The 21,644-nt window shown below is 40.3% G+C and overlaps 1 protein-coding gene across 2 annotated transcripts; it reads left to right on the top strand.

Moving 5' to 3' along the window:
* Positions 1–73: 73 nt before the first annotated feature.
* Positions 74–21,073, top strand: LOC5507190 (rho GTPase-activating protein 39). 2 transcript variants are annotated; one of them, XM_032375719.2, is made up of 15 exons: positions 74–230; positions 6,479–6,580; positions 7,727–7,865; positions 8,528–8,773; positions 11,766–11,971; positions 12,798–13,021; positions 13,871–14,229; positions 15,071–15,208; positions 15,564–15,787; positions 16,076–16,205; positions 16,792–16,905; positions 18,048–18,205; positions 18,855–19,007; positions 19,497–19,605; positions 19,899–21,073. In XM_032375719.2, the coding sequence occupies exons 1-15, from the start codon at positions 220–222 to the stop codon at positions 20,091–20,093; spliced, it is 2,508 nt and encodes an 835-aa protein (XP_032231610.2). In that variant the 5' UTR covers positions 74–219; the 3' UTR covers positions 20,094–21,073. The 2 variants fall into 2 exon arrangements, with proteins under 2 accessions (XP_032231610.2, XP_032231611.2); XM_032375720.2 differs by lacking the exons at positions 74–230; positions 6,479–6,580; positions 7,727–7,865; positions 8,528–8,773 and adding an exon at positions 9,753–9,894.
* The last annotated feature ends 571 nt before the right edge of the window (positions 21,074–21,644 follow it).

Below are 21,644 nucleotides of genomic sequence, written 5' to 3'. Positions count from 1 at the left end.
TATCCAATCAAGTATTGCGTTTCTTTTTTGGAAGTTACGGGATAACCCTTAGCATAACCCGCGGGTTTCATGTTAGTTCCAGGTCTCCGACCGCGTAATGTCCAGCCCACCAAAAACAGAATCCGTAAAGAGAGCCATGGACGGACTATTGCTCTCCATCTAAAGGTTAGCGGATTTTCTGTAGTAGCGGGGCTTGCAGCCCCGAAGCCGGCGACTATCATGGCAGAAAAGTAAGTGCTCTCATTTAATTATATTTTTTTATGACATTTAGGCCATCCGAGGCTTACTTCTGTGTCCGATTCGGTTTGCTTCGGTGTTTTGTCTTGTGGGTATTTCTAGTTTAGCGAAGGATTGTGTAGTCTTTCTTGCCGGCTCGAGTTAAATAAGGCTACCACATTGGCTTTTGATGTTTTGAAATGGCAGGGATATGGTCTAGTCCTATCCCTGTCGGTTTAACATGAGGACAATTGTGTTTTGTCGTTAGTTAGCGCAATAGCTCCTTATTCACAGTTGTACCGTTTCTATTCTGTAGATCTTCGCAAGGTTTCTATCAGTATTTGATCTTTTCTTATAAAAGTAGAACCCTAAATGTCTTGACAGACGAGTGTTTAACAGGAAAGGAATATGAAACGTGCGAAATTAGAATAATCTGTGCATTGTTTTGAATATTTCACTGACTATGCTTCTGTGTACATTACACACGTACTCGTACGGTTATATGTTCGTTTCTCGCGCATGGGGTGCAATTTCTCAGCAGTAACTTTATTATGATTAAATTACCTCTTATTCGTCTTCTCATACTGGTATAAATGCTTCTTAATTTACTTTTGATATGAGAAAAGAAAAATCGAAAGTTACTCCTCAGTCATGCTGAAGGTTTCTCTGTCTGTGAGCGTGACAATGAAAGAATAAACGATCGTGGTTAGGTTTCTCTAGCTCGTTCTCCGTTCTTCTAGGTCAGTTATTCGAATCACAAAAATAACAAAGAACCACTTAGCATTGTTTTGATCTTTTGGTAATTTTATTGGTGGATTTTCATAATCGTTCGCGAGTACTCGTTATAATTCCATCGCTTGTCGAACTATTTTTCTTGTCTGAATTTATTTGTGTCTTCATACGATTATATCTCGTGCGGAATATGCCATGGTTCAGTGCCTAATAAAGAATCGAATATTTTGATATCCTACAGGAGAACCATAAAAAAGGATAGAAATTGAATTAACATTATTCCGTAGAAACGTCAATAACATAAGATGTTTGAGAAAATCAGACTAAGGCTGGAAGATAAATGTATCGGTTTATATTACCGAAATCAAGAATCTCATAAAATAGCTTACATTAAGAACTTTTCAAGATGACTTTTCTTGATAAATTCCAGATCACTGTATACTTAACACTTTAACAATCGTAGTAAAGGGAACGATTTATTGTCACCTTGCTTTTTACGAATCTGAGGTTTGCCCCCAGTTTACTCTGGGAGCCTTGCTATCTGAAACAAATTATGAAAAGTAGTAAACTTAAAGAAATAATGTTTATATGAACTAAAAGCAGACACAGCATATGATATCAATGTACTGATTTCCTTAAACTTTCGCAAGTGTTTTATAAGTTATTAGTGCTTATGAAGTAGTAACCCTTATAATCAATGAACCAAAACAAATGTCTATGTTGCATCATTTGTTAGTATATACCTGAATAATAGTGTATCATGTAGATTTGTTGTTAAAGGCCTACCACCTGAAGTGCATAACCCTAACAGTTGTTGCCGGGCACCTACTGTGCATGTTTGACTATTTTTACTGGTGTTATATCAATAATTGAACAAGCTTTTACCACGAGGTCACAACGAACGCGGTCGACGTTCTAAAGCTCTCCCAAATATCTTTCGAAATTTTGGTTATTCCAGGCTGTATTCTGTAAGGTATTGACTGTTTTATTACCCTTGAACCGTTTGTAATAAGACTGAATGATTAGAGAGAGAAAGCCTACCAGCGGGATGGCTGGTCCATTCGAAGCTCCGCTTGAAATTTTGTTTTTAGCCCTTCTTTTAAGTTCTAAATTGGACTTTGACAGTCCCGAAAACTTTTTAATACACCCAGGACTGATTTATCAACAATATGTAGGCCAAGAAGCATTTTTAACCTCGTTTTCTGGAAGAATAAGAGTAAATGGTCGGCCTGGTTCCGCCATCTTGGATTCTCCTCCAACACGTGCAAGACTACTATGTGGTCTCCTTCTCCTCTGTGGAGACATTAGCCTTAATCCAGGACCAGCTTGGAAATATCCATGTGGCCTATGCAAGAAGCCTGTGAAGTCAAACCAACGTGGTCTTCAATGTGACTCGTGTAACATTTGGAACCATGCGAAATGTATGGACATTAGCATACCATCGTACGAGTCCTTGGCAAATTCGTCCTGCCTATGGCTTTGCCCCAAGTGTGACGCTTCCAATTTCTCTGAGACTCTGTTAAGCGCTTCAACATTGGAGCTCTCAAACTCCTTCAATTTTCTTCCAAGTCAAACTTCGTCCCCAGTTGCTAAAACTACACCAAGAAATTCCTCTACGAGTTCTGTGTTGGAACATGCTCGCAAGAGCTCACGACCACGCCATAAACAAGGCCTGAAGGTATTTAACATCAACTTCCAGAGCCTAAAGAATAAGAACTGTGAATTTCAAGCTTTCCTAGCAACTGAGAGTCCAGATATAGTAATTGGAACTGAGACCTGGTTGAATCCCAGTGTTAAAACCTGTGAATTCTTCCCTTCTAATTACTCAGTATTTCGGAAGGATAGACCGGATGGATATGGGGGAGTTCTATTAGCAGTCAAGGATCTCAGCTGTCATGAGCTTTACGAACTTAACTCAGACTGCGAAACAGTTTGGATTAAAGTCTCTATTAACAGAAGGAAACATGTATATATTGGAGCTTTTTACAACCCTGACAGTTCTTGCGAGGCACTTGATGAGTTAGACCGCTCCCTTTCAAAGCTACAGAGGAAGTCTGGAAATTCAGTTATATATCTCGGAGGTGATTTCAACCTTGGAGGAGACATATGCTGGGAAGCAAACACCATTGCAAGAGGAAGCCGTCACGTCACAGCTTGCGAGAAGCTACTGGAGATGTGCAGCATTTATAGTTTGGAGCAAGTGGTAGATAAGTCTACCCGTGGTGATAAGATCCTTGACCTGCTCTTTACAACAAATAGCACCCTTGTTGACTCAGTACATGTCAAACCTGCAATGGGAGACCATGGATGTGTGGAGATACAAACCTTAGTTACACCAAAGCTGGCACGCCCGATCAGGAGGAAGATCTTTCTGTATTCAAAAGGGAACTTTGTTGACATGAAAAGGGACCTACTAGAGTTTAGCTCTGTTTATTTCACAAACTTCACTGTTCGATCATTGCAGGAAAACTGGGACATGTTAAAAGGAAAACTTTCTTCTCTTATGGAGGAATATATCCCTGCTAAAATGTCCTCAAGTAGGTACAATCTCCCTTGGTTTACTCACAATCTAAAAAAACTCAAAAGAAAAGTCCAAAGATTGTATAACACCCAGAAACGTACAGGTTTGGAAAGTGACAAAAGGAAATTTAGACAAACTCGGAAAGCCTATAGATATAAGCTAAATAAATCATATGGAGATTATATAAATAATTTGCTAGGGTCCTCTCAAAGAGAACAACCTAAGAAATTTTGGAGATTTGTGAAATCAAAAAGGCAAGATAACATGGGTATTAACCTACTTCATAACCAGCATAATATTGCTGTTTCAAATAGCCTAGACAAAGCAAATGTCCTCAATGGTTATTTTTTCTCTATTTTTACTAAAGAGGACTCTAGTACAGCACCAAGCTTAAATCCAAATTCATCAAGCCCAGAAATGGGTAAAATCATAGTCACCTCAAATGGTGTTCAGAAGCTTTTGAATTCACTTGATTCAAATAAGGCTGGGGGGCCTGATAAATTGCCAACTCGTATTTTAAAGGAATTATCCCAAGAGTTGGCACCCCTATATACACAACTTTTCCAACAGTCCTTAGATCAGGGAAAATTACCCATGGACTGGAAAATTGCCAATGTAGTGCCAATTTTTAAAAAAGGCAAAAGATCATCACCTAATAACTATCGACCCGTTTCCCTTACATCTGTTACTTGCAAAATCTTGGAGCATGTAATATGCCACCATGTTTGGCAACATTTGGAGCAGCATGGCATACTTAGCGATTTTCAACATGGTTTCCGTAAAAGGAGGAACTGTGAAACACAATTAATTATAACATGCCATGACTTAGTAAGCGCCATAAATCAAGGGAAACGGGTTGATGCTTTTATCTTAGATTTTTCAAAGGCCTTTGACCGAGTGCCGCATAGACGACTTCTTTACAAATTAAGCTATTATGGCATCAGGGGTAGCTTGCTGACTTGGATGGAAGATTTCCTCACCCAGAGATCACAGTGTGTAACACTAGAGGGTGCAACATCCAGTCAATGCTCTGTTACCTCTGGTGTACCACAAGGAACAGTTTTAGGACCACTTTTGTTCCTGCTTTTTGTAAATGATCTCCCTCTAAATATCTCGTCAACTATTAGGCTTTTTGCAGATGACTGCCTTTTATATCGCACTATTGATGGCTCAAATGACAGCCTAGCTTTACAAAACGATCTTGATGCTCTAAATAGATGGGAGAGGGATTGGCAAATGGCCTTTAATGTGGAGAAATGCCACACTATGTGCTTCTCCACAAGCAGAGCGAAAATTCCAGACCATCCCTATATACTTAACAACAGGATTTTAGAGAGGGTTTACCATCACTCCTATCTAGGAGTACTACTCTCAGGGGATTTAAAATGGGATAAACACATCGCACAAATTACATCTAGTGCAAATCAGACCCTTGGGGTCATTAGAAGAAATTTTAGAACAGCCTCGGTAGACTGCAAGTCTAAACTCTATTGCAGTCTAGTTAGACCGAAGCTTGAATATGCAAACTCTGCCTGGTACCCGCATCTCCAAAAGGATAAACACCGCCTTGATATGGTGCAGAGGACTGCAGCCAGAGTTTGCTATAATAATTATTTGAGGGAGCCAGGGGTCGTAACAAACATGCTAAGAGAGCTGGAGTGGCCATCCCTTGAGGGCAGACGGACTCTCTCTCGAATGTCCATGTTCCATCAGGTTGTTTATGGAACTGTGGACATTGAGAGAGAGCCCTTCTTGGTTCCGATGGACCGGCCTTCAAGGAATGGCAACTCCAAGCGCTTCCATAGAACACATTCCAAGTGCAACCAGCATGCAAATAGCTTTTTCCCGTGGTCTATAGAATTTTGGAACAATTTACCAGGTTCAATTACCGACATAAAAGAAAAGGGCAAATTCAAAGAGAAGCTTCAGCAGCATTTAATTGATAATGGCCAGTGGTTCTAGTATTCAAGTTATAAATTAATTAAGCTAAATTATTTAATTGAATTACTTTATTGAAAATTATTTTATAAATTTATTTTACAAATTATGAATATATTGTATAAGTTATGTAAATTATTCCAGATCTGTATATTTTTACCTTGTATTTATTTATACTGATGTGATACCGACATGGTTTTATCAGTTAATAAAGTAGATAGATAGATAGATAGCTCTTGTTTTAACATGCATTATGCCCAATAGACAGATCCTATGTGTTAGAGGGTGTGGGGTTCACATGAAATTCTAAATGTTTATTTAAAGACAATGGCAGCAAAGGATTTTTAAACCTGAAGGCAACACATGTGTTGGGGTGCCCAACAGCGCCTTGGTTAGGAGTTGGTGCCCTGTCATCCAAGTCTGTTCACTTTTTCTACAGCATTTACTTTTATCAATCTTTATTTCACTTTACGTTGTGATCTTTGGCTAAAACGTTTTGTGGAGTAGGCTATAGGGGTAATTCCACCTCCAGTCAGGCTCTGCTGGCTTGGTTTAAAGCATCAAGATAGACTATGGTGACTGTTTGGGAGGGAAGTATACCTGTCAACCTCTAAAAATCTCTTGAGAAGGCTTGATAATTTTTTGGGGGAGGGTGGGGTATATTCATTTTGTGGGGGAGTGGTGGGTATAACCTGGCAGGCATTTGCCGTATAGAAGGCTATTGTGAACAAATCCACTTATAGATCTCACGAGGGTGTTAGATAAATTGCCCTTCACAAGGGAGTTATTGTTTTAAATATTTTAATAGAAAATAGGCAAAATGACGATTTTCTATAGAATAGTTTTTCTGGAGCGATTAAAATCGCAGAAAAGCGGGATATTTGGTGACAAGAGGGCGGAGAAGGAATCCAAAATCTTGAGATTCCTGCCTAATGCGGGAGAGTTGACAGGTATGGGGAAAGAATACTAGAGCACTACACTATATTTCTATGAATAGCTCGAAATAGTAGAAATGGGAAGGGAAGTTTTGCTTACCAATAAAAATTTCACTTTTGTATAATTGTTTTTCAGACCAGAGTGGGTGGAGATAATTGAGCCACGCACGAAGGAGCCCATGTATGCCAACCTGAAAACAGGGCAGTGTCTATGGGAACCTCCTGGAGGAGTAAAAGTGTAAGTTGCTATCAAGACATAAACTGGGGTATTCTGTTGTGAGACAATGATAATACTGAAAAGATTATGATGTTTCATAGAGATAGTGGTGGTGTTGATTGTGATTATAATTATGACTAGTGTTTACCCATGAACCATTCACAAGAAAAAAAACTGTTTTTTATTCTCTCAAACCTTTTTAACACTTCACCCAATGCTGGTACCCTCCCCATTGACTTCCAAAGTTTAAAGTTCCAAAGTTTAAAGTTAACTGGTGAGAAGGGATCAGGGGATTAATACAGAATCTAAATCAACCCTATTATGGACAAAGGGCATACAATATATTCTATTTATTTATGTGGGATAAATTTAAAAGGAAAATCCCTAGGAAATTTGTGGATGTGTTTATGTTTCATGTTTAAGAAATTATTTGATGCAAATACAAATTGCATCTAAATAAAGAAACACAAATGTGTTCGTTTGTGTAAAAAGGAACGTTTCATGGGAAGTCTGAATTATTGCACTCACATTGTTGTTCTCAACTTGATAATGATCGATTAAAGTATTGAGATCAAGTATAAGTAATTAGCATAGGACTTGTAAACAGACTCTGAGGGAATCACTGGGGCTCATGCATGACTGCACTTGTTCTTGGGTTTCGTTTCGCAAAATCTCTGCAACAGAACCATGTAGTTTTTGGGTTATTTTGGCCTTTTGCCGTGCAGAATAGAAGGACTGTGTGTTTTAGAGGAGGTGATGGTTTACGTCACACATTCCAAAATGGTATTATGGTATTAATTATGGTATTAATGGTATTTGGTTGTTATGTATTGAGAGTAAGATGCGTGGTGATTCTGGTAATGTGGTACTGGTTGGTGGCATTTTGGTTGTTATATTGAGGGTATTATTGTGGGAGATGGTTTATGGTCAGTTCATGGCCTTGGCAGGGGAAGGGTATTGCTTTGATCCTCTCCCTCCCTTCTCCAAATAGGCCCAGTCACAGCTGGTGATGTTAGTGGTGGTGGCGTTTGTGGTCATCATGTTTATAGTGGGAGTTGGGCTGGTTGTATAGAGGTTTGTGCAGATCATTAAGAAGTTAGCTATTTTTTGTTATCAACATATTGTTATCAAAATCATTCTATTTTTTTTTTTTTTTTTTTTTTACAGTAAAAAGGCAGACGAAACACACTGGTGGGAGCTCTATGATCCCAAAACCCGACGCTACTACTACTACAATGCTTGCACTCAGACAACAGTTTGGCATAAGCCAAAGGACTGTGATATCATTCCTCTTGCTAAGCTTCAGGTTGGTAGAAAAGGTTTTTAAAAAGTAATAGACAAGGATTCTTTTAGGGATTATACATGCCAGTGCAATGGGACCCACATTAACTGGTTCATATGGTTGATTATTGATCAAAATCTCAAAAAGTATATATAAAGTTATATAATTATTGAGGAAACAAAACATTTGACACCATAGTACAATAGTGCTCATCATATCAGGAATAAATACCTAAACTATAAAAAAGAAAACGCAATTGTAAAAATTGCATCATCACTGTTTTACTCAAAAGTTTAAAAGCTATAAATTGCAGTAAGTTTGGCTTATAATCTGTGATTCAAAATGAAGTTGAATGGCAGGACAATCATCCGTTCCTTGACTAACATTCCTTCACTAACACTGCTACATTCCCAGAGGCAGATTTAGGGATGGGCTGGGCAGGCCACCTTATTTTCAGATATTTGGCTTAAAAATAACAAGTGATATAAGGTAATACACGGAAGAACATTAAATCCGGCCTCCCCGTTACTTTAAACGCTTGATTCGCTACCCCCCCCCCCCCCCCATTTTGGAGCTCCTGGATCCGCCCCGATACCTTGCACACATCTCTTACCTTATACTTTGAAGTGATTGCTAAATCTGTTGACTTGAAAACCACCATATCATGATTTTAAAATCTCTTCCAGAGTATGAAAGCCAAGGAAAAAAAGCGACTTGCTAAGTTCAGGGAAGAGAGAAAGGAGAGTGGTCATCGTAGAGATGGGAGTGATCGTCGCAGAAGGGAGGGAGGCCGGCGGGAGAAAACAGAAGGGGAGGGTCATGGGGAACCACGCTCAAAGAGGGATGGAAGAAAGGGGGGCTCTACAAGAAACAGGGCCAGCACACGAGACAAGCAGAAGGATTCAGAGCAGACACCAGCGCTGTCCACACAGGTGAGAATGACTTTTTGGCTGACAAAAAAACAAAACTGTGTAAACCAGAGGGGATGAGGAATGTCTCCCTCCTAGATTCACTTATATATTTTTACAAATCCGCGTGCTATTCTTATTTTCTTTTTCTTTCTAGGCGTAATCTACCCCCTCCCCCCAATAGGGACCTTAGGGTTAACTCGGTTTATTTCGTCTGAATCAGGCCGTAGTCATGGGGATTTTGGGTTACTAGATAAACGCCTCCGCTCTGGAGGGGGGAGGGGGGGGAGTCCGCTCGAATAGAATAAAACAGTACCACTGCGAGCTAGTAGAACATACATATGTCCCATAATCTTCAGCATCCTTACTTGAGGTCGCAATAGCTAATTGCTAATTAACGTCCCACCGCTCTGAAAATGATTGCAGGTTCTATTTTTCGAGGAGACTTTGTTGTTTTAGTAAAAGCGAATTGTTGTGATGATGCTGAATTAGTCTCCATCTAACACCTGGCCGTGAATGAACGCGTAAATTGAATCAATTTCGTTGCCGCATTACCACACAAAAACTCATCTACTCCACCGGTTTCTTTGTCAAGTCTCTTCAGTTTACCACGGTAGCACGCAACGAAGCTTGATTTACTCTCATTTATGCGAGAGGTACAGTTCCCAATGGTATTCTATTGAGAATGGACAAACTTCGCACTGTTTTTGACAAACGGACAGCATGTGCATTCACGTGATATTATATATTTTTTTCGAGTTGAAGTTTTTGGATTTCTGTAGTTTTGTTAGCTAAAATTATAACAGTACATGTAATTTTTGTGTAAATTTATAAACAACTAATTTCAAGGCTTCTTTTACGGTTAAAAGCATTTCACAAATTTAACAATTGCTTTTGTTATTTTAAAAGGTCTTCTTTCTTTTAAACTTAAAAGAAACCTTTTGAATATTTGAATGCTGTTCTAAAGACCTGGTCTGTTTTGGAATGATTTACGAGGCACAAATTGTTTCATTATTATTGAGGAAGGTCAAAACAAAGATGGAACAATAGGTTTGGTGGGCCGGTGGTTTGTGAGAGCTAACGCGTGTGGATTAGTATGAGTTGTGTCACGAAATCGTTCTGCGCCGCTTGAACGAGATTTAAAGGTAATTTCACGGCTACTTCTCCTTCTAAACCTCTTTCCCAGAATGTTTATTCGTTTGTGGATAAACTATGTTGCTGTTGTGTTTACGAAATTCCCTCAGGCAGTCTTCGCAGTTTACAACTACTTGTTTTCTAACTGTATTTAGCTCAGGAATCGTCGGTTTCCCGCGGTGCCGTGACCGAAATCTCGCGCCCTTTCATCTATATTTATCACTGGTTTTTAGAAGTCCATTCTATCTGAGTAGGCTTTGTCAAGTTATCATAGTAGTTTGTATCCTACTTTTTGTATTCTATATTTTGAGCGTTTATTCGTATCATTCGATGCGTGTGTACCTTAAGGACAGGTGGTTAACTTTTCATTCACTAAACGAATAGAAAGCTATCTACAAAAAAAATTCACAATTTTCTCACTATTTATTGGAAACTTTAATTATCTCTTCTAATTTTTTTCGTTTTTTTTTTCGAATGGGCTGATATTTATCTTTAGCAAATTGCTTCTCTCATTCCGACCAAGATTATCCCATTCCGTGGAAAAAGATCTGCCCAATTATACAGACCTCCTAGAATGTTGTTTCCCTCTCTGTGGATACCCAGTTTTTATTGCATTTATCTCCCAGTCCTTATTGCCTCATCTGTATTTTTTCTTTTTTACCCTTAACTTGTTTTTTTTTACTTTGTGTATTGTTGGTCATTGTAAGTACATACTTTTATAGTGAAGTGAACGCTTTAAAGGATATCTTATCTTCCGTCGCTTTGAAAATATTTGATCTCTTCTGCCGGTTTATTTAGTGGCTATCAGGGAATCGATCTACGTTTACTGACCAGGAGATCGCTTTGTGGCGAAATTCTCAAATCCAACGCTGAAACCGTGCCTTACATGAGAAAATACGATTACTGATTGGTGATTTCAATACGGTCGAGTTTTTTTTTATTTTTTTATACAGCACAAATGCCGACTTTCTTTTTTAAATTTTGGTAGCTGACTGGTTTCGAATTTCAGTTGCAATTCAGCTTGATGCTCTAACGCTTGTCGCTCTAATGAATTCCGGCATCGAACCAAGGGTAAAGGAATTAAAAACACTTTCTGTTGTATGCGCGGAATATACTTTTAAGGACGTCAAGCGCTTGACAGAGGAACAGCAGTAAAAAGGAGATAAGGTTTTACAAGAACTGGCGCGCGGGCCTAATAGAAGGTGCTCAAACAAATCGCTATCTTTTGTAGGAAGAGCTCATTTCTCAAACTTTCGGGTGACTCCCAAGATGCCGTTTTATCGAAGCATGACAAACCGTATGACATTTCTTTCTTTGCTAGCGGAGTCATACCGCTACTCATCACAATTCCTAGAGGAGACAGTACACAAGCCGTCTCTTCGTGTCATTGCCGTTCCACTACCGGTCTTTTTCCTCGATAACAAAGTCAACGAGGTGAATTTCCTTTTCAGACAGCAAGTGTCGATTGTTTAAAAACGAGAAGACGCCTTGTTTGTTAATTAATCGTTGTACATCTATTAGTAAACAGAAATTTCCGTATTTGGTTTATGTTGGCACATTCAGTTTGTGGCGTACGACTGTGCTGGTCAAATACGAGAATTCTCAAGACAGGAGGTAAAGAGGAATCTTAATCGTTTGTAAGGTCGATTTTTTTTTTCGATTCTTTCAAATAATAAAACATCTTTATTGACCGCTCTCTGCATATCTGCCATGTGCTCTATCTCACTACAACACAGTTATTAGTCTTTTGGGCAATTTGAGCTAAACTTCTATGGGTTATTTTTTTCGTAGCCCCCCTCGGTGCCTTATGTACTGGTACAAGTTTATTTACCATACACAGCAAACCAAGTATTTCTCTTATTTCAAATTCATTTCTTTTTAGATGGTACAAAATAGTACAGAGCATGGCGTGGATGAGGAGACCGCTGAGAACACCGCAGACGCAGCTGCCAGGCGAGACAGTCAACAAGATTGTACAAGAAGTCCCGAAACCTCTAGGGTCCCCGCTGATGAAGGGGCCCGGAAGGAACGTAATGGAAATGGACGAGGGACACCCTCGGGGACCTTGACCAGGGAGAACAGAACGAGGTGCGTTGAATAGCAGGGGCGGCGGATGGGGAGGGGGCGCCCCTTAATTTATCTGAGCGGATGTGTGTGTTTTTTTTAACATGAACACGCGGTTTTTACTTTACCTGAATATGTATCAAGCGTTACATGTATAAATCGACGATTGCTTGTTTAAAGACGATATTATACATTCTTTAAAGTGTTTCCATTCATTTTAAGCGGATCTCAAACCCCCTCTCTTCAAAACCCAAAAAATTTTACCCTCGAGAACTTGAACGTCCAGAGCTGTGACAAATGAGTTTGAAATGGCAACAACATTACACTTGCTTTTTAGTCACACATGTACCGAGTTTTTCGTTTACGAGTCGCAACTGTGTTTTGGTAGACGTCAATCATGACTTTTGAATTCTTCCATTTCTGCATCTGTCACAGCTTAAGATCGATCAGAACCAAAAAAATATCAATATGGATCGCCTTCTTAGCTACTGTTACCGAGAAAATACCGATAGACACAAAGCCAGCAGTTTAAAAAAGTTCGAATTGTTTCTTAGCTTTGCGTTGTTGTTAAGTGCGCATGTATTTCTTGTCTGTTTTCTTGACGCCTTGTGCTTTTAGGCGCTCTCTCATTGGCTAGCGGTCTAACGGCCGCTGTAACTGCGACATGACTTCCGTATCCAAAAAAAATCGAATAAAGGAAAAGAAAAACACAAGGTGCTCGTGTGAAAACGAGTGTTAAACCAGCTGTTGAACTTCTCGATACTAAAAACTTCTTAAAAGAAATTTTTGCTAACCGGCCGAAATAACTATTTTTTTTTTTCATTTTAAACGTGTTTTGTCCTTCGCTCAGTGATGACGCCGTCAAGAGAAGGCGAGAACGCAGCGATGTCACACCATCCGGGACTCTAGAACGTGACAAAGAGACCGTTACGAGTCCATCCGGGAGCTTCGCTGGTCATACATCCGTCTACGACAATCTAGAGAACGTCCCTCCCCCTGAAAGCTGCCCGTCATCACCAGATGGCCCTTGGGAAAAGCCGCTGACACTCAATGGAGAGATTCAACTTGACCGCCGTAAGCATTCTGCCTGTTCATATTTGCATTTTTTTTCTCTTCGTGGCCAATGCTCTGTCAGAAGGGGCACGATGATCGTGACCATTTCTACACTTCTCATTTGCCCGAAATTGCTAAACCAAGAGGGCGCTTAGCAACCAAAAACAGCGAGAAGATATTTATAATGAGCTCTGAATGCTTTCTCAAATATTGAGTGCGGTTTTCTTTCAAAGCAGTATGGGCTGAGGAAAAAGGGATAGCTTTTAAGATGGATACTGCTTGTTATATAAAAGAAATACTTTTTTTCAAGAAGAATGTGGCGCAGTTGGCAGAGCTTCGCTCTGTAGTGCCTGTACTTCTCACCACAGGTTTCCCGGTCGCTCTGTAGTGCCTGTGCCTCTCACCACAGGTTTCCCGGTCGCTTTGTAGTGCCTGTACTTCTCACCACAGGTTTCCCGGTCGCTCTGTAGTGCCTGTACTTCTCACCACAGGTTTCCCGGTCGCTCTGTAGTGCCTGTGCTTCTCACCACAGGTTTCCCGGTCGCTTTGTAGTGCCTGTACTTCTCACCACAGGTTTCCCGGTCGCTCTGTAGTGCCTGTGCTTCTCACCACAGGTTTCCCGGTTGCTCTGTAGTGCCTGTGCCTCTCACCACTGGGTTCTGGGTGCGATTCCCGTTTCCGACGTGAGTTAAGTGATTCTCCGGTTTTCATCCCTCTTTAAGTTGTCTTCCGTGTTAAGAAATTATTCATATGACGGTCCCTTTAGGCACCATCACGGAATACCTTGACTCGACCACGCTGTACCTGCGCTCTGGTAATTCAGTTGCAAGAAGGGTGATAAGCCAATTCAATTTACTTCTCTCTATGCAGATGACCGTGCCAGCAGTGACGAATCCCTGAGCTATCGGCTCCAGGCGGGGGGAATGTCCCCCACCACCGCGCTCCTGGTAGAGGCTTGCGCCCCACCCTCCGGTGTAACTCGTGACGACAGCGCACTACGGTCCGACACCGCCCTACGGCCCGAGAACGGCTACCGGTCCGAGAATGGTGTCCGGTCATTACGGACACAACGTCAGACGTCGGATAGTGCGGTTGCGCTTGCGTATCGCGAGGAGCAGGAGAGAGCGAATAATTTGCTTGTACAGGGCAGCTCATCTACTCTACCTCGCCTTAGCAGACCCTCATCTATAGCTACCACCCAGGGTTCGCCTTCGCATCACAGCTCCCTGGTAAGGATGCCTTGAGTTTGTTTAGTACAAAATATTTACAACATGAATTTGCTAGTGGCTGAAAGCGATGAATAAGAAGAGTAGATGTGAGTACGTCAAAAAGCGCTAAAGCAGATGGATTTTACAGGCGTTTCCTCGTTATCAGAATGTAAGGTTATTTACAGTGCGACGCGCGTGTTAGCGTAGCTACCTTGACAGTTTTGTAATGTAAGCCAGTTTAAACCAATGAGGATGCGATAAATATTCTGTCTGATTGTCGTGAAGTTCACTAGCCAATCAACGAGTTATGAATTTCGTATTACCCAAACTATGACTCTCGCATGCTTATTGGCTAAGCTCTTTCATGAGCGTCGTACCATATGGGCGTTCTAGCTGCGCACCAAATAAAGGTACGGTAATACCACGCAGCAAAATCGTACAACTTTTGTGGCAGCATTGCTGCAAAAAAAAGTTTGTAAGTGACGTTGCTCGTTGATAAAGTAAAGTAGAAGATGGTTCTACTTTTTGCAATATTACTACATCAACAAAACTTGTCTCGCAGCAAAAAGACATTAAGCATACGCAAGCAGTTGCAATTAGGTTTGTGATTGGTTGAACGAAAGTCACACATCAGTGTCACCGAGACATATTGTGCGCCTGTAGTAAAAAACAAAACACCAAAAGTTGTACGATTTCGCTGATCGTATTACCGTACCTAAAGAGGCGATGGTAGCACATTTCTTATTAAAGCCAGGAGGATATGCCTATATTCCCGTGCGATTTAGTTTTCTCGATGCGAACAATGCCAAATTGCCCTTCAGTCTTTTGTGAAGCAGTTATTGATGTCTTTTTTTTTAAATAGGAGCGTTCTCATTCGGTACCTAGCGGCAAGCCCTTATTTCGCGGTCTTGGCGCGTACGAGAGTTACCTCAATCAGCACACCAAGGGGTTGTTCCGACGGAAGAGAGTTTCGCTCGCTAGTATGATGTCATGGTCGAAGGTTAGTTCTATCCGGTTATACCACCTTACATGTTTGTCTTTTCTGGTCATATTAACTGATCTATTCTGCTTTTATCAGTACAAATAAACACTGTTGTGGTTAGCCACTCCTCAGCATCACGGTCATCAGAAATCAGAAACGAGCCGGTCTTCTCGTTACTTTTTTCTGCTCATTACCGCATAGCTCCCTGTCAGGAATACCCCATCCTAACACCCCACCCCTCCCTATCCGACAGTCAGCCATTATAAGTTCCGAGAAAAAATACTCCATCTTTCGAGAGCGATCTGATGGAACGTAACCACCCAGTTAAAGATATTCCCTACGCATGACCTTGCTAAAACCTTTCCTTGTGCAGGTTCCTATCAAGAAGCCGCTGATCTTGATGAGTGATCGACAGCTTAAGAAGGATGCGGTAGACGTGTTTAAGCTGATTCTGGGTTACATGGGTGATCGGCCGATACGCGTCAAGACTACGAGAGATATCGCGCTTGATATCTGTACCAGGGGATGGGAGACGCCCCTCATACGAGACGAGATCTATTTACAGATTTGCAAGCAGACGACCGACAATGGCAACTCGTAAGTAATGGCGGCACACGACACCAAGCGATATTAATAGTCTGCTTGATAACACAGTCTATTCGTGCTTAATTGAGTCCGCCCATGCGTATTACTCATAAAAACACACGACATCGGCAGCTTGTAAGTTAACAACATACGACATCAACATCCTGATCCTGTTATTGATAAGAGACACTGGATCGTACGTACGTATGTTTATCTAACAATGCCGTTCATTGTAACACACTATCCCCCCTTCCCAAATTATCGATGTTTCCCCGTGACCAATATGCTCTGGTGTTTCAGTGAGAGTTTGCGGCGAGGCTGGGAGTTGATGTCAATTTGCTTGACGCTTTTCCCGCCCTCCACCAAGTTCCATAGCTACCTTGAAGGGTACATCACAAGACATCTTAACTGCGAAGACGACAACTTGGAGGTAGAATTCGCCACGTCCTTATGGTAGCAATAAACTGTTGTGCTAAAAAAAGGTTGCTCCTGACAGCTTTGCCCCTTAAAGAAAAGCATAACGCCATTTCTCGAATTCATATACACTGTAATTGGCTCTGCTGTGTCCTGTATTTTTTTTTCGTTATATTATTTATTTGTTGTTAAAACAAAGCAAAACAAAAAAAGGTAGAAAGAAATGATTGAATGAATGAATTAATAAATGCATAAATACATAAATGAATGAATAAATGCATAAATGCATAAATAAATAAATAAATAAACACACACACACGCACACACGCAGACACTCATCCATACATGCATACATGCATAAATAAATAAATAAATAAATAAATAAATAAATAAATAAATAAATAAATAAATAAATAAATAAATAAATAAATAAATAAATAAACAAACAAACAAACAAACATATAAATAAATAAATAAATAAATAAATAAATAAATAAATAAATAAATAAATAAATAAATAAATAAATAAATAAATAAATAAATAAATAAATACATGTTTGTGAGCCTTGCCCTGATTGTGCGCATCCTCTCGCCCCTGTCAGGTGGACATTAGCGATTACCCGAGATACTGTCATAAGCAGCTCGCCAAGATTTCCAAGACAGGTGCGAAACGAGGACTGAGGAAACCCACGCCAGACGATATTCAGCAGGCTGAGGTATGATCGATTTAATTATTTGTTTGTATAGAATTTAGGCAAACTAAAAATTACGTCGCGTGAAAACCGGATCGACGTAAGCATGAGTGAAACATAAGCATAAATTAACCAAACTCGCCGAGGAGGTATGGGCACTAGCCTACGAACTGAGCACGCGTAAAACCTTGCGCTTACGTCGAGCCGTTTCTCACGCGACTCTTAAGCTTCCGTCTCCGCTTACGCTTACGTTGTCGTGAGAACCAGCCTATATTGCGCTTGTTTCGACTCAGACATGGACGTTTCCGAGAATCACGCATGCAACCTCTGACCCGTGTTTCGTTACACGCGTTTCAATAAGCCAGTTCAGAGTTTAAGAAATGCCGTGAGGGACTGGGCTTTTCGGACCAAAAGATTTCACAAAAGAGTTTGTATTGCGGTCTTGAAGAAAAAAAGCTTTAAAAGATATGGTGAAATCATTCATTGCCACAAGTGAGGACTTTATTGCACTTCGTATAGAGTATTGGGATGAATGGCGCAAAAGGTATTTCTACGGAGCGATTTTCTGAGTACCCTGAGTCATTTTCACTCAAATACTGCAAGTGCCGTTTCAATTTTTTGCCGTAAAATTCAAATCAATATTGTTCATAGATGTTTAGCAAAAATATTACTCGAATTTCGTGGACGAAAATCATTTTGTTTACCTGAGGTACCAAAGTTAATTGTTGTTTCGTGTTCTCATCGGTGTTTTGCGAGCGGAAGTCGACCAAATAAGCTCACTGAGCAAAGTAAATCTATCCGTAAAAACTTGTATCGGGCCGTATTCATAACAAAACGCGGTCGAAAGGTAAAACAATAAGTGTGCATCACATAAATGTGGTTTTCCCGTATCTTTTAAAACGGCTTTGTAGAAGAATTTTTCTCCAAGACCGCCAGACAAACTCAAGCAAAATCGCTTATTTGGTCCGATTCGCTCGATTTAACCAAGTCTCCCCGCGTCTTTCCTTAAACTCTGAATTGGCTTTTTCAGACATGGGCATTTTCTAGAATCATTCATTCAACCGCTGACCCCCTCACCGTGAATTATCCCTTGTTTTTTTTTTTGGTTCACTACGTATTCTGAGCCACAGTGCTTGATGCAACCGCTGACTCTCTTTATTGTTTAGTATCACGTGTTTCACCCGTCAATGTTCGGTGCGACGTTGGAGGACATAATGCAAAGACAAGAATCCGACTTTCCCTCTCTCAAACTTCCCTGGATTCTCACGACGCTCGCCGAGGCCGTGCTGCATCACGATGGCGCAAGAACAGAGGGTATTTTCAGGTACGGGTAGATATCTATGGCATCGCAGCATTTCCTACTGAAGCCCTATTTTCACCTGCGATGTTAAGAAGTGAAGAAGGAGAAGGAAGAGAATGACCTCCACGTTTCCCTTGCTAGTAAAAAGCCGGCTCTAGAAAATATCACTCGTCTGCTTAGTGTACTTTTGGGAATATAAAATGTATCGCAGATATTCTCTTGAATTGGCCGTTGGAAATTAATGCTGTTATGCAGTGTAATGATTCAACATTTTTCCATGTTCTCTGTGCTTTTCGTTTGAGAATTATTCATCAATGAGATTTGCGCGTCTTTGCACTTAATTACTGTATACAGCTATTTCAAAAACGTTATTAGTGCTAATGGCAATTGGCCATTGACAAATGGCAGTTCTACGACCGAAAGGACCCAGGGATCCTAAAATATTCGTTCCAAATTCAGATAAATATAAATAAAACATACGGCTATCCATTTGATATAATTAACATATGATTCTGATATCGCTTGAGTTTATTTATCGCCTTTATTTTTACAAATAATTGCTACCCATAAACACACATTTCGATCGTAAAACTGCCATTTGGCAATTGCCATTCGCACTGACAACCCTTATTGAAATAGGTGTATCTATAGTCGGATATTTGCAAATCCGCAGGGTTCCCGGTGATATCGACGAAGTAAATGCATTGAAGCTACGGCTGGACCGGTACGAACCACCGGACAACGTGTCCGACCCTCATGTCCCCGCCTCGCTACTCAAACTATGGTTCCGGGAGCTCAACGATCCGCTAATACCCGCGGAGTATTAATATCCTTTGCAGTAATGAATGCCTATGTAGCTTAATGGAGGAGAGGGTATGAATGATAATATTAATAAATGAATTTATTTATAGAAGATAGGAATCATAGCAAATCTGATGTGGTATTACTCACTCTCTCACTCATTCGCACTAACTACTTATCTAATGCGTTGCTTAGATAACTTAGAATAAAACTGACTAACGTTAACAAGCTAACTAGCATAATTAACTAGCTAACTATTAGATTGGTAGTCTGGTTCCTGCCAAGTTTGATTGTCTGAGGAGTATTGACCGCGACACCTCATTGCTCACTTTTAATTGAACGCGTGTGGAGGTAAGGGAAGGGTAGGGTTATATAGTTCCATTTTATCTGTTTATTTATTTATTCATTATTTTTTTATAAACTTTGATTTTTGATTTCATCCCACATCCCCAAGGTTTTACAGTAAAAATAGAGCACTAATTTTCCTTTTGTTTGTCACCTTGACCTTCTCCACTGAGAAATGTATCATGAACTGTGACGATGCCACTGTTGCGACCGCGCTCATTCTCTCATTACCGGAAATCAACAGGCTTGTTTTGTCTTATCTGATACGATTCCTTCAGGTGAGCTCTACTCCCCCCCCCCCCTCCCCCCATCACTGTACCACCACTTTGTCTGTTATTGTTTATCATTGAAAATTACAGCGGTTTATTTTCAAGGAAACTTCAAAATAACAATCTACGAATGAAGTCTCATATGATATTTGATTGAATTTCTCGATACTTGCTTGAATTAGCCGATTTTATGCTCCGGCTCAAAAGCGAGCGGGAGCGTAAAATAGCTGCGTAATTGGCCATCTTTCATTTGCTTTTTTCATAAGAATCATCTAACCTACTTTTATCTGATCCAATTACAGATATTCTCGCTGATGGAGGTCAGTTCCCTAACCAAAATGGACGTTAATAATCTCGCAATGGTCTGGGCACCCAACTGCCTGCGAAATCCTTCAGATAATCTTCAAGAGGTGTGGGAAAATACTCGACGAGAAATGACTTTTGTACGGACTTTATTATGGAATCTAGACACAAGTTACATGGAGGGTGTTCATTAGGGCGCCAAATTCACATATTTCGCTGTGGTGGTGTCTCGATCCCATCTGGTAACCGATTAAAGCCGCATTGTCACCAGTTCATTTCCGGAGGTCCGACGGAAACCTCAACCGTTAAAAGAATCTATTAAAATCCGAGATATTACACAGGCCATCCGCTGTAAATTATCAATCACATTCTCAAAAAAAATTCCAATAAACACACTGCTTTCAATATTTTGAAATATTTTTCGCGTTTTCCGTTAAAAATCATCGGAGATTGTTACGTAATCGACCGGAAGTAAACTGGTGACAATGCGGCTTTAATTGTCGCTTACGGATTTATGTCGACATCTACTATTGCATCAATTCATCTTTATTGTGTACCACTTATGTTGTTTCTTTGTCAGAGCTGTATCAGGCCTTGAAAAAATGGTGGGGTGGGGCACTTACCGGCATTTCCCTATACTTTTAAATATATTTGGGGGCACGTTCCCCACGCCCCTCCCCCTGCTATGGACATGTTTGTTCTGGTCACTGTCTCACTTGAAGTGAAACATCGACCCCATTTGTCAGCCTATTATCTGAGGTGTTCATCTGCATTCGTAATGCCAACAGAACGATAATTTTTATTCTAAAATGAAACGTGATCGAGTTTTCACAATGGATAGCGAAATTCTCTGCTGAAATGTGAGATCGTTTCTTGACTTCTTTTAAAAAATAAATAGAGCTATATAAATATTCGTGGCAAGCTCGACACAAGCGATATTCCAGGTTGTGGATCAACCCCTATCTTAATACTAAAGACTCTCGAGGAAATTTTAATTGTTCTCTGTGGTTACTTAAACTATTATGCAGGGTAATGGTTGTCATTACAATTTTTCCAAGAGTACTACAGGTTGAAATGTCTTGCATATTTGAAGGGTTTGAAGCATCCATTGTTCAGATGTGAACGCTAATGTTACCCCTTCAATAACGAAAAATAAATTTTGTATCAATACCAATGTTATTCGCGTTTAATAACAATTTCGAAATACTTCTCCAGAACACAATATCCAACCAAGCTTATTTAACCCATTGACTCCTGGCTATTTTTTAGCCTATTCTGAGTTTGATACAGCCCGCCAAAGCCAAACACAGCTGCACCTAGTCAGCGATATCCAAGCTTCCAACAGTGCTTTGCTGTCCCCACTTTTAATCCCTCGTCGTTGAGCTGAAGCGAGCACAAGTTGATGGTTGCTTGTATTTTTTCATCAAAAATGAGTGCTTTGCTTATGGATATTTGCAATCAGTAGTGGATTCATGATGATTTGTTCTTGTTTGGCTTTGCCTGGATGAGAAAATAATTTTCTAATAAATCACCACAGCTCTCCTAAATGCTGTCTTTTCTGAAACCAAGATTCCAAAATTGTTTACACTGCTATTCTGGGTCTGTATGACCTGGAATTGATTTGTTTGGCTTCGGGGTGAAAAGACAAAAAACCATCTGACTTTGGGGAGAGGAGTGTTGACTGGCCCTACCCTCGTGAATTTTTCCCTGGATCTCCCAGAATGCTTTGCAATCTGTAAAGGCAT

The sequence above is a fragment of the Nematostella vectensis genome, chromosome 3, assembly GCF_932526225.1.
Source record: "Nematostella vectensis chromosome 3, jaNemVect1.1, whole genome shotgun sequence".
NCBI lineage: Eukaryota > Metazoa > Cnidaria > Anthozoa > Actiniaria > Edwardsiidae > Nematostella > Nematostella vectensis.
The sequence above is the reverse complement of the archived record's forward strand: the minus strand, read 5'-3'. Positions and strand labels throughout refer to the sequence as shown.

Bases quoted from the DNA above. Each gene is read 5' to 3' on its own strand.
- LOC5507190 (XM_032375719.2), top strand. The intron at 6,581-7,726 runs GTAAGTTGCTAT...TTTTTTTTACAG, and splicing joins CCTCCTGGAGGAGTAAAAGT to TAAAAAGGCAGACGAAACAC. The intron at 8,774-11,765 runs GTGAGAATGACT...ATTTCTTTTTAG, and splicing joins CACCAGCGCTGTCCACACAG to ATGGTACAAAATAGTACAGA.